The 11,692-nt window shown below is 59.8% G+C and overlaps 1 protein-coding gene across 1 annotated transcript in view; it reads right to left on the bottom strand.

The window, feature by feature from the left end:
- The window catches only part of DRC3 (dynein regulatory complex subunit 3), a 43,111-nt gene that overhangs the window by 3,512 nt on the left and 27,907 nt on the right, over nucleotides 1-11,692 (bottom strand). The window contains exons 10-12 of the mRNA XM_071210277.1: nucleotides 6,901-7,032; nucleotides 4,422-4,492; nucleotides 2,915-3,038 (exon numbers count right to left, since the gene is read on the bottom strand). Of these exons, the coding sequence (XP_071066378.1) occupies nucleotides 2,915-3,038; nucleotides 4,422-4,492; nucleotides 6,901-7,032 (327 nt within the window). The remainder of the gene's footprint in view (nucleotides 1-2,914; nucleotides 3,039-4,421; nucleotides 4,493-6,900; nucleotides 7,033-11,692) is intronic.

The raw sequence follows: 11,692 nt of genomic DNA, 5'->3' as shown, positions 1-11,692 counted from the left end.
CCCCACCACCACCACTGAGAAGCCGCAGAGGCGGCCAGCGCAGGGGCGAGTGCTGCCCGAGTCCCGCCAAACCTCACGGCCACTCAGCAGGCCGGGGTCCCACTCGTCACCGAGCGGACGGGGGACGCGTCGTCCTCCCCGCGGCCTGGGCCCGGAGCACGGCCCTGCACTCGCAGGTGGACACCCACGCGGGGCCGGCCCCAGCGCGCGCGTTCTGCCTTTCTCCCAGGGCTGTGAAGGATGTGACACCGCCGCTGGGATGGATTTGGCCCCAGCCTGGCATCAGCAGATGGCGGCCACACGACTGAACGACAGGGCGTCGGAGCTTCAGGATCACGAGAGCCACGAGCAGGTGTCAGGAACCAGAACCTTCTCACCCAAGCCCCTGCTCTTCCCCCTTCTCACCACGGGCTCGGGAGCTGTCGGCGAAAGGCGTGGCGTCCAGCTGCCTGGGTCCGAGTCACCGCTCCAGAGCATGTGCGTCCTCGGGGAGGTTTCTTTATCGCTCCGTGCCTCAGTTTCCTCGCCTGTGAGAGGGACCCACGATGCTGCCCCCGACGCCGTGCTGATGTGGGGATCAAAAGAGCAAATCCAGGCCAGATGCCCCTTGGGCTGGCCCTCAGGAGGGCCCTGGTGTTGACTCTCGGTTGACGTAGCCCGGGCACAGCTGTCCCCGAGAAGAATATGCCACATTTTGCTGCTTAAACATAAGGAGACTTAAGCAACGTGAGGTCCTGGCGGTGACTCCTGCTGCAGTGGGGGCCGTTTCTCAAAGGACAGCTCCCCCACGTGTTAGTCAGCCAGAGGGGCGCTGATGAAAATACCGGAATGGGCTGGTGTTTATAAAGGGTGTTTACTTGGGGTAGGAGCTTACAGATATCAGGCCATAAGCATAAGTCACTTCCCTCACCAAGGTCTACTTTCACGTGTTAGCGCAAGACGGCTGCCGACGTCTGCAGGGCTCAGGCTTCCTGGGCTCCTCCTTCCAGGGTCTTGCTTCTCTCTGGGCTCAGCGTTCCTCTCTTCCTGGTGCTTCTTTGTGTGCTGACTTCCTGGGGCTCCAGCTTAAGTCTTCAGCATCAAACTCCAACATCAAGACTCCAACATCAGACACCCCCACCTCTGCCCTTTGCCATGCCTTTTATCAGTGACGTGGCCCAATCGAAGCCCTAATCATAACTAATCACCCCCAGGTACGGACCAGGTGACAAACATAATCCAGTATCTGTTTTTGGAATTCATAACCTTATCAAACAGCTACAGGCAGGGAAGGGCCTCCATTGGCTCTGCCTGGAGGTGAGCGTAGGCCCCGGCCCAGGGCAGCTCCTCATCCAGGGGCAGCGAGGCCTGCGGCGGGGGGCAGAGGCTCTGACTCCCCGACTCCAGTCCTCCCCAGCTGGGTGTGCCCGGGCCACCCAGGGCTCGGCCTTGACCGCCCAGAGTGCTGGCCGCCTCGGTCGGCAGGTGCCGGCTGCTCTGGGGGCCGCGAGAGCGGGCGTCGGGGGCAGCAGGTGGAGCCAGCCCCGAGGGCGGGAGCCCGGGCTGCACGCGTCTCCCCGCGGACTCCGGCCTGCTTTTCTCCTGCGCCTGTCACTGGGGGGTGAGCTGGGGGCCAGGGGCGAGTCGCCCTGCGCCAGCCCGGGGCTGGGTTCAGGGTTGGTGCTGGAGGCCGCAGCGCCGCCCCACGGCTCCTGCGCCCGCCCCTCCCCGCATCTGGTCACCAACAGCGCCAGCGTGTCGCAGGGGCCGGGGAGGAAGGCTGTGGCCGAGTGTTCTCGGCGCAGGGCTCCCCGACACCAGGCTCCCCGCTGCGCCGGGCCTTTGTCCCGGACCTCTGGACGGGGCAGGCTGGCCGTGCCCCACTGCCAGCACCGGTGACTGAGCAGTGGCGGAAAGGACAGGTCCCCGTTCAGCACGCGCTTTGGTCAGCGCAGACCCCTAAGGGAGCACATCCACGCGAGCAGGAGGCTGGAAACGCCGGGCGGGCGCCCTGCGGGTGGAGACGTGGTCCCACGGCGGGGTCTGGCACCGGGTCAAGGGAACATCAGCCCGGAAGGAGCGGGCCGGGTGCGGCTGGGGCAGGGGCGGCGCCGGGAGCGGAGCCCAGTGGGTGGCAGGATCCCAGCTTGAGCGTCGGGGGGACACCAGTGGAGATCTCACTCCAGGTCACGGGACGCCCTCGAGGGTTTCGTGCAAAAGCTCTGCACGAGCTGGTCGGGGGTCTCGAAAGCCTCGCCCTGCTGGCGGGAGATGGGCAGATGGGGAGAAGGCGCTACGCTGGGGGTGGAGGGGACGGTGACCGCCAAGAAACGGTGTGGGCTGGGTCCTTCCGCCGTGGCCTGTGCCCCCTCCCCAGGGACACGTGCTGCTGCGGGTGGGCCCAGGGCAGCAGGTCCCCGGGGGACACAGCTGACCCCCGAGCCCCCTCCCGCCGGCCCCGTAACTGTTCATCCGGGATGCGCTGAAAATGGGGACTGCGTCCGCTGGGTGCGGGACGTGCTTGGGCGGCCCCCACCCCCCTGAAGGCGTCTCCACAGACACTCGGGGTCCAGGGACCCTGGGGCCTTGACCTTTGTCTGCCAGTGCCTCTCTCAGCTCGGGGGAGCCGCCCTGCTGGCTGGTCAACCCGCCAAGCTATCCCGGCTCCTTTGTCACAGGGCTCCCTCTGGGTGCCCCCCACCTGTGGTCTCTGTTTGTTTTTGGAGGTACTGGGCGATGAAAGCAGGACCTGGCAGGCGGGACGCAGGCGCTCAGCCGCTGAGCCGCCTCCGCGCGCCCCCACCAGCTGTTTCTCGGCCGCCTGCTTCACCCGCCAGCCTCCCTGCACTGTGGGTGACCGTCCCCCACAGATGGGGTGCTGCGGGGCCATCGACCGCCCGCTGGCTCCTGTGCCCCGGCCCCGGCCCGCGCTCACCGCGCGCACGTGGTCGGGCAGGTCCTCCTCCAGCTCGTTCTTGAGGATCCTCTCCAGGGTGTTGATGGAGATCTCCAGGACCTTCTCGTGGTGGTGGTTCTCCAGGTCCCGACACTGCGCCATTGTGCCGCGGCGGGTTAAGCAAAGGCCCCAGGGGTGGGGGTGGGGGGCGCGGCCCTGACCTGCCCGCTGGGTCGAGCCCGGGACGAGTCCTCCGAGGGCCCGGGGTCGCTTGGGCAAGAGGTGGGCGACTTCGGGGGGCCGTTGGTGTGGGGGGGCAGCCCTCTGAGGGCCGGGGGGCCCTGCGGCCCATGCAGCCTGGGTGCCACGGCCCAGGGCTCTCCCAACTCCCCTCCCCCTGTCCCCTGGTGCCCTCGGTCTCTTTCCGTCACCCACTGCTCTTCACCCCCCATGGCACCCTTGGTTCCAGGTCACCTGCTCCCCCACCTGGACCTCTGCAGGTGCCAGCCAGCCCGTGTCCCCCGCGCTGACCGCTTCTCTGCACAGCTGCCAGGAGAGCTGTAAAGACGCGGGGCGCCTCCTCTCCCCGGCCTCTTACCTCGGGGTCCCCGCCCCCTCAGGGGCTTCCCACGGGGCGCCCTCCGCGCCCCTCCCCTGCGCTCCTGGCTCACCCTGCAGGTTCCACCTCACAGGCCCCCGCCAGGAGCCCAGGCCCCACCCCTGGCCTGGCGGACTCCGGCTCCTCACGCCGTAAATCCCTGTCTCCCTGCCTGCCTGCGAGTCCCTCGAGGGCAGGACGCAGGAGCTGGCTCCCTGGCTGGAACGCAGCAGGGGGGCGCAGCCACGTGGCAGGGTCCCTCCCCAGCTCAGGAAGCCCCGAGCGTCGGCTCCTGCCTGATGAGCTTAGGAAGACTTCCTCGGGGTCCGACAGGGAGGCCCCTCCAGCTCCCCGAGCGTGGCCCCCACTGCACAGAGAGGCTGGGGGCGATTCCGGGTGTGCCAACAGAGAAACGTCACCCCTGAGGACACGGAGCCGGCGGGCCTGGTGCTGCACACGCCGCGGCCCGGCACGGCCAGCAGGCGGGGCCAGGGAACAGTGCTTCCAACAGGGCCACCGCGTCCCCAGAGCCAGCGGGACCCTCTTTTGAGCCTTCTAAGTGGCAGCCCACTCTCCATCGTTTGCAGGAGAACTTTTCCCTTAGGTCAAAACTGGAGGCTTTACTGTCCTCTAATTTCCAAGGTGGAGATTCCTGCTACCTGGGATGAACTGGAACGCCACCTTGGTGGAGGTGCCTTTCTCTAGACATCCAGTGGGGGGTGGAGGGGGGCGGATTAGGCATCTGAATGGTTATAAAGCGTGGACTTGACTCTCTGACGTGTTAAAGGCCCTGGAGGAGGCGTGCCTGGCAGAGCCCCCACTTCCGTGCATCCTGCTGAGTTTACTAAGAAGCTTTGCCCTCCCCTACCTTTTGTTGAAAGGGCAAGCACTCTCCCCACTCAACCCCCACCCACCCCGCCTGAGAAAGGGTTACCACAGGAAGGATATAAACTCTGGACGTTTTCGATGAAGAGTCCCACCAAGTCGGTGATGTTCCTTTCAAACAAGTTTATGGTCTCCTGGGAAGGATAAAGAAGGTGGTTGTGACTATTTGAATTTGGTGACTCACCCCCCAAAGGAGTATGTGTTTGAACTAATCCATTCCTGTGGATGTGAGACCCTTTGATTGCATTAGATTGGTCAAGGGACCTTGATTAGCTCGCTTTTTTATAGGACTACATCAGTGGAGCGTGACTCAAGTTGGGCCTCTGCCCTCTTTCTGGAGCCTTGTGTAAATGGAGACACAGAGGGACACACACGCAGAGAAAGGCAGCTGCCATTCCGACCCTGCCAGGTGAGAGAGAGGATTCCAGTTCACCCATAGCTGCAAGCCCCAGGAGGCCGAGAGAGTTCCCAGAGTCTGAAATCCCACAGAAGAGGGCCCCAAGGGGCTGGGCCCACGGAGCAGCTCAAGGCTGAGGAGCGCATGCCTGCTCGCCCACAGCTGGCCTCCAGGAGAAGGTGAGCCCGGAGGGGAGAGACAGCTGCCATCCTGCTTCACCCCGGGGCAGGACGCCCGCATCACCAGTAGCTGACCTTGGTGAGAAAGCATCTCTGGTGGGGCCTTGGTTTGGACATTTTCACAGCCTTGGAGGTGCACGATTTTCCCCTAATAAATTTCCCATCTCCTGGTACTTTGCATTGGCATCCCCGGGGCAAGCGAAGACAGTGGTTCGAGGTGTGATTTGGAAACCAACTTGGCTGGCCTGGAGCCAGGGCAGATGCAGCCTTCTTAGAACAACCTGGGCCTCCTCTGCTCGCAGACCTTCAGGCCCAGACCGCCTGCCGGGATCTCCCCTGGGAGAGGTTTGGGGACTGACCCCACCTCTCTGCACCGCTGGGTCCCTCTCCAGCCTTGTTCACTTAGTGCCATCCGCTGGACCTTCAGTACTTTCTCCTGGTACCCGCACTGGCCCCTCTGCCAGGAAAACCTGCCCTGGCCTTACCTGCTTCTCCCCCCACAGGTAGCAGCCCGGCAGGGCAGGGGCGCAGGCGTCTATGGGAGCAGAGCAAACCCAACATTTTCCAAATGTGCACGAGCGCAGTTAAAATGAAGGAACACAGCGTGGCTGGGAAGCCCGGTGTGCTCTCAGCTCCTGGGCCGCTGGAAGGGCCAGGGCCCCTGTGCCCAGGTTCTGGGGAACGGGGGCGGGTGTTCCGAAGGGGGTCTCCATGCTTGGAAGGCGTGCAAGCCCTGCCTGCTGCTTTCTGAAGCGCCTGAGAGGTCCCAGTGGGGAGCCTGTTGCGCAAGAGAGATTGTTGGCTGTGTGAGGGTGACGCCGAACAATCCATTATCCAGCCAGTGGCATCCAGCCAGCTTGCATTCGTCCGCCTGCAGACGCCCCTCGGCTGTCGTGAACACGAGAGGCCCTTCACGAATTTTGGACAGCGGCGCTGTCCCCTGTGCTGCTAAGTGCTGGGGGCGAGCTGTCCAACTGGCCCCGTGAGAGGCCGTTTCAGGCTGCGCGCGGAGGGGCCTCCGTTTCCTGGCCCTATCGGTGCCCACTTGCCCTGCCAGCTTCTGGGGGGGGGGGGGGGTGGATCTAAGAGAAAATCTGCCCCTGCCCCGAGTGGAGGAGTTTCTTCCAGGATGGGGCACATTCCGGAGAATGAGCTCGCCTCAGGTCCCCCAAGAATCCCTTCAAATCGGAATTATTAGGATGCGTTAAAAGCAAACGCGAGGGAAGCGGACTTGGCCCAGTGGCTAGGGCGTCCGCCTACCACATGGGAGGTCCGCGTCAAACCTGGGCCTCCTTGACCCGTGTGGAGCTGGCCCATGCGCAGTGCTGAGCGCACAAGGAGTGCCGTGTCACGCAGGGGTGTCCCCCGCGTAGGGGAGCCCCACGCGTAAGGAGTGCGCCCCGTAAGGAGAGCCGCCCAGCGCAAAAGAAAGCGCAGCCTGCCCAGGAGTGGCGCCGCACACACAGAGAGCTGACACAGCAAGATGACACAACAAAAGAAACACAGATTCCCATGCACTGACAAGAATCCAAGCGGATGCAGAAGAACACAGCAAATGGACACAGAAAGCAGACAACTGCGGGGGGCAGGGAAGGGGAGAGAAATTAAAAAAATAAATCTCTTTCAAAGAAAGCAAATATGGGGCGTTGGAGCAAGAAGGCTTTAGGCCAGGGGTTCTTAAACTTTTTTGTTCCACAGACCCCTTTGCCAGTCAGGTGAAAACCACGGACCCCTTCCTAAGTCCACACTGTGCTGTGTATTATTCTGTAAACATACCACACCCACACCAACAAGAATAATGTATTTCTAAATTTCAGTCCGACCCCTGCTTCAGTCCCACCCGCCGCACCTGCGCGGCCTCCGGCTCTCACGGCTTTTGCTGGGGCTCTTGCGGATGAGCCTGGCTGGGCCCCAGGAGATCCCTGCGGTGGCCGCGTCACACCTGTGCCCGGGGACGACCCCTCACCTCCAGCTGCTCCACCAGCTGCATTTCCAGCGACATGAGCGTGTTGAAGAGCTGATTGATGTCCTCACCGCATTCCACCATCTTCGTCTCGATGGCAGGCGGGTCAAGCTCCTCTCGAATCGAGCTTAAAATCTGGAAGCCAAAACCTGCGCTTTAGGAACCAACGGCCAACTGCAGCCAGCGGCAGCCGGCGGCAGCTTCGTCGGGTGGCTCTTTTGTGGAGGGGAGATTCACCTAAAGTAAAAATGGGTGATTTGGGTTTGTGGAGTCGGGTGGCTTAAGCTCAAGCCTTGGCTCCAGCCCTTACCAGCTCCGTGGTCTGGCCTGTGCCTCAGTTTCCTTGCCTGTCGTGAGGAGCACATGGGGGGCTTGGGGAGGCTGGGGGGCAGCCGCTGCCGTGCGAGCACTCCCTAAACCAGCTCAGGGTCCTGGGGCGCTGGGCAGAGCAGGAGGGGCAGCGGCTGCAGCGGTGGCCGGCCTTGAACGCAGGGACCCTGCCTTGCGCGGATTCGCGGTGCAGCCTCCGGGAGCCGCTTCCTGTCTCTAAGTGCCGGTTTTCTCGTCTGGGAAGGGGGTGAGGGTTCTGCGCCCCGCTGAGGCCTGGAGGTTGGTGCGTACGGGGCGCCCAGCACGTGGCAGAGGCTCCTACCGAACGCCCGCAGCGGGCGCGGGGAGTGGAGACGCTGGGCCGGCGGCCTTCGAGGAGGCACGTCGGGCCCACGCAGGACCCGGCTAGCACGTGGAAGCGGCGGCCTGCCAGCGCCAGCCAGCGGGAGGAAGGGCTGCCCACGGCTGGAGGGGCGGCGGGGCCCAGGCACTCCAAACGGCACCCACCACCCCGCCGTCCACAAAGGACCTGAGGCTCGGCAGCCGCCCGGGGAGGCCGTCGTGTGGTTGACGTTCGGTGTGAGCCGTGATGGGGGAGGGGGAGACGGCGTGGATTCAGTGGGGCAAGTGAGGTTTCGTTGTTTGTTTGATTTAGAAGGTACTGGGGGTTGAACCCAGACCTCTGCGCGGGAAGCAGGCGCTCCACTGCTGAACCACGCCCGCTCCCCTCAGTGAGATCTCTAACAATGGCTCCCCCGATGAGAGTAAAAGCAGGTATGAGCCTTACCTCAAGCCTTACATCAGAGTAAATTCCTGACAGAGCAAAGACAATGTGAAAAAAAAAAAATCAAACCATAAAAGTGCTAGAAGAAGACATATATGGGTGTGTGTTTTTAATAATCTCAAAGTGGAGAAATCCTTTCTAAGTCTAACCAGAAGAAAAGAACTGATAAATTATACTACATATGATTCTTTATAGATTCACTGCACACACACAAAAAAACTAAAACCAAAGGCAAAGTGACAAAATAAATGACAAACTGGGAAAAATAGTTGCAACACATTTCAGAAACACGGGGCTAGCTTCTTAATCTACAAAGAGCGCCTACAAAGAATTTTTTAAAAAAAGAAGGAAGGGAGGGAGGGAGGAAGAAGGGAAGTAGGGAAGGAAGGGAGGGAGGGAGGGAGCAAGGAAGGAAAAGAGAAAGGGAGAGAGAAAGAGACCAAAAACCAAATAGAAAGATAGGCAAGTGCAAAATAGGAGAACAAATAATTTGAAGAATAAGAAATACATATGGCTGTAAAAATACAATACTCACCTCCACTAAGGAGAAAATAAATGCAAATTAAAGCTCTCCTGAAATACCAGGGTGCAGCAGATTGGCAAAGATGAAAAAGCTTGATGACCTGCTGGGCTGAAGGGTGTGGGTGGGCCGTGAGCAGGACCTGGTGCCCAGGAGGGCTGCTGGACGGAAGCTATGATGAGTACAAACGCACAGTTCCTTGTCTAGGATTCCATCCTGCAGACCAAACCTGCACCACGTTATTCACTGCGACACTGTTTGAAAGAGAGTACGACGGGACAAAAACCTAACTTTCCATCCACAGGGGACGGGCTAAAGAGTTAATGGCCCATCTGTGCAATGGGACATTTTGCAGCTATGAGAAAGAGGAAGCAGTCCTTGAGTTTTGGAAGGGTCGCCAAGAGATATAGGTAAGATAGCAGAGTAAAGGGGAGAGCGGCGTGCTACGCTTTCACTCGCTAGGAAGGGCTCTGGTTTCAAACTCCTATTGGAAGGTTGTCTCTGGGGACGCGGCTGGCAGGAGCCAGGGCTTGGCGGGGGCTGACTCCCCGTGTGCTGATGCAGTTCTCCGCCATGTGCAGGTATCACCGGTGCAAGATAAACGGGATGAAACATGAAATGGGCCCTCCTTTCTTTAGCATCGGCAAAGCGTGGGGCCCCGCGCTGTGTGCCGCTGCTTGAGCTCACTGGGTCCCCACTGTGGCTGGGAAGGTTTCACAGATGAGGCTGAGAGAGGCCCAGGAACACGTCTCTGGGCCACCAGCTAGGGGGCCGCGTGAGCCCCCATGATGTCGTGGCGGCTCCGTGAAAAAGAGCAAAGGAAGGGAAGCAGATTTGGTTCAACTGATAGAGCATCCGTCTACCACATGGGAGGTCCGTGGTTCAAACCCTGGGCCTCCTTGACCCGTGTGGAGCTGGCCCATGTGCAGTGCTGATGCGCACAAGGGGTGCCCTGCCATGTGGGGGTGTCCCCCATGTAGGGGAGCCCCACGCACAAGGAGTGCGCTCCGTAAGGAGAGCCACCCAGTGCGAAAGAAAGTGCAGCCTGCCCAGGAATGGCACCGCACACACGGAGAGCTGAGGCAGCAAGATGACACAACAAAAAGAGACACAGATGCCCAGTGCCACTGACAACAATATAAGCAGATACAGAAGAACACAGAGCGAACGGACACAGAGAGCAGACAACTGGGTGGGGAAGGGGAGAAAAATAAATAAAAAATAAATCTTTAAAAAAAAAAAAAAGAGCAAAGGAAGGCATCTCCCTGCCTTGCCGAAGCAGGGTCTGGACGGGGAGAGGCCGCTGACCTCTGGGGGCTCGGCCTGGTGAGCGGGGGTCCAAAGCAGAAGGTGACACAGCTGAGAGAAGGGGCTCTTGGGGGGCAAAGGAAGTGGGGCTCCTCCAGCGCCTGTGGGCTCTGGTGAGCTTCCTGGACAGTGGGTGTCCACCGCGGCGGCACGTTAGAAGGCTCTGGGGAGCTCTGCGCACCCCCAAGCCGAGGCCCCACCCCAGACCAACTAACTCGGCATCTCCGGGTGGGGACCGGGCATCGGGAGGATTTCAAGTCCCTGGCTGAGCCCGATGGCGGGGGGGTGGGGTGATGAGAACCCCCTTGCTCTAGAAAGGATCAGCTGCGGGCAGCGCTGGGGGAACAGAAGTGGGGGAGACCAGCCGGCTCCCAAGGCCCACACCCCAAACCTGAGGAGCAGCGCACCAGGGAGCCGGGCCTTGTGGTGGCACCAGGGAGGGAGCGGGGCCGGCTCGGGCCTGCTCACGGGACTGCTCACGGGCCCGGCTTTCCAGGCCCAGGGCTTCCAGAGCCACCGGCTGACATCCTGGCACCCCAAACCCACTGCCTGCGGGGACCCGATAAGAAATGCTGAGGTGGGGGGCAGGGGAGTGGCCAGACAGGACCTGGGGAGCTGGCGACGGGGGCCGGTCCGGAGAGCCCTGGGGCCGGTTTTCCACAAACGCTGGCAGTCGAGGTTTTTAAGTGAAAATCGTCCAGTTTTTAATGTCAGCAGGATGTTCAAGCATTTTTAAAACCCTCTGCTGGCCAAACGAAACACATATGTGAGCCAAATGTGCTCCCCTGCTGACAGTTTTGAACTTCTGGTTTAACGCAGAACTACCCCACCCGGTAACAAAACAAGGAGGGTCTCTAGAAGCAGGTCGCGCACCGTGGGTGGTCTCATTAGTGCGCAGCTGATGAGACAGGGGCAGGGTGCAGCAGGAGGGAGGGCTGGGGAGCAGCTGCGAGTCCGCCGCTGGCTGATGCGGTTAGATGTGAACTTGCGCTGTCAGGGCGTTCAGCTACTTGACGCTGAGTGTTCCCAACCAGGCACGGCTCCCGGGGCCTCGGGAAGTCTGTGACGCTGTAAGCAAACTCAGTGTGTGTGGATATTTTTTGGGGTGGGGGAGAAAGAAGGTCTATAGTTTTCCTTAGAGTCTCAGAAAGACCAGTCGTTTAGAATAGGGTAAGAATCCCGTCTTTCTTATACCCGGAAAACTATAAGTCATTGTTGAAAGGAATTAAAAGAGACCTAAATAAATGGAAAGGCGCCCCATGCTCATGGCTGGAGAGACTTTATTTTGTTAAGATGCCAACACCACCCAAAGAGAGCTACAGAGTCCACACAATCCCAATCGAAATTCTAATCATCCTTTGCAGAAATGGAAAAGTGAATCATCAAATTCATGTGGAAACATATAGGGCTCTGAATAATGAAAAACATCTGGAAAAAGAACAAAGTTGGAAGACTCATGCTGCCCAATTTCAAAACTTACTGCAAAGCTACAGTAATCAATACAGTGTGGTACTGACACAGGGACAGACATACAGACCAATGTGATAGAACCGAAAGCAGGAATGAACCCTCACATCTGCAGCCAAGTGATTTTTGAAAAAGGTGCCAAGTCTACCCAATGGGGAAAGAATAGTCTCTTACAAGTGGTGCTGGGAAAACTGAGTACCCACATGCAAAAGAATGAAAGTGAACCCCTACCTCACACCATATGCAAAAATTAACTCAAAATGGATCAATGTTCTAAATATACGAGCTAAAACTATAAAACACTTAGAAGAAAACATAGCGAAATATCTTCAGGACCTTGTATTGGGCAATGGATCCATAGACTTTACACCAAAAGCACGAGCAAC

This window comes from Dasypus novemcinctus, chromosome 21 (genome assembly GCF_030445035.2).
Source record: "Dasypus novemcinctus isolate mDasNov1 chromosome 21, mDasNov1.1.hap2, whole genome shotgun sequence".
In the NCBI taxonomy this organism is placed as follows: domain Eukaryota; kingdom Metazoa; phylum Chordata; class Mammalia; order Cingulata; family Dasypodidae; genus Dasypus; species Dasypus novemcinctus.
This window is presented reverse-complemented; position numbering and strand designations above follow the sequence as displayed.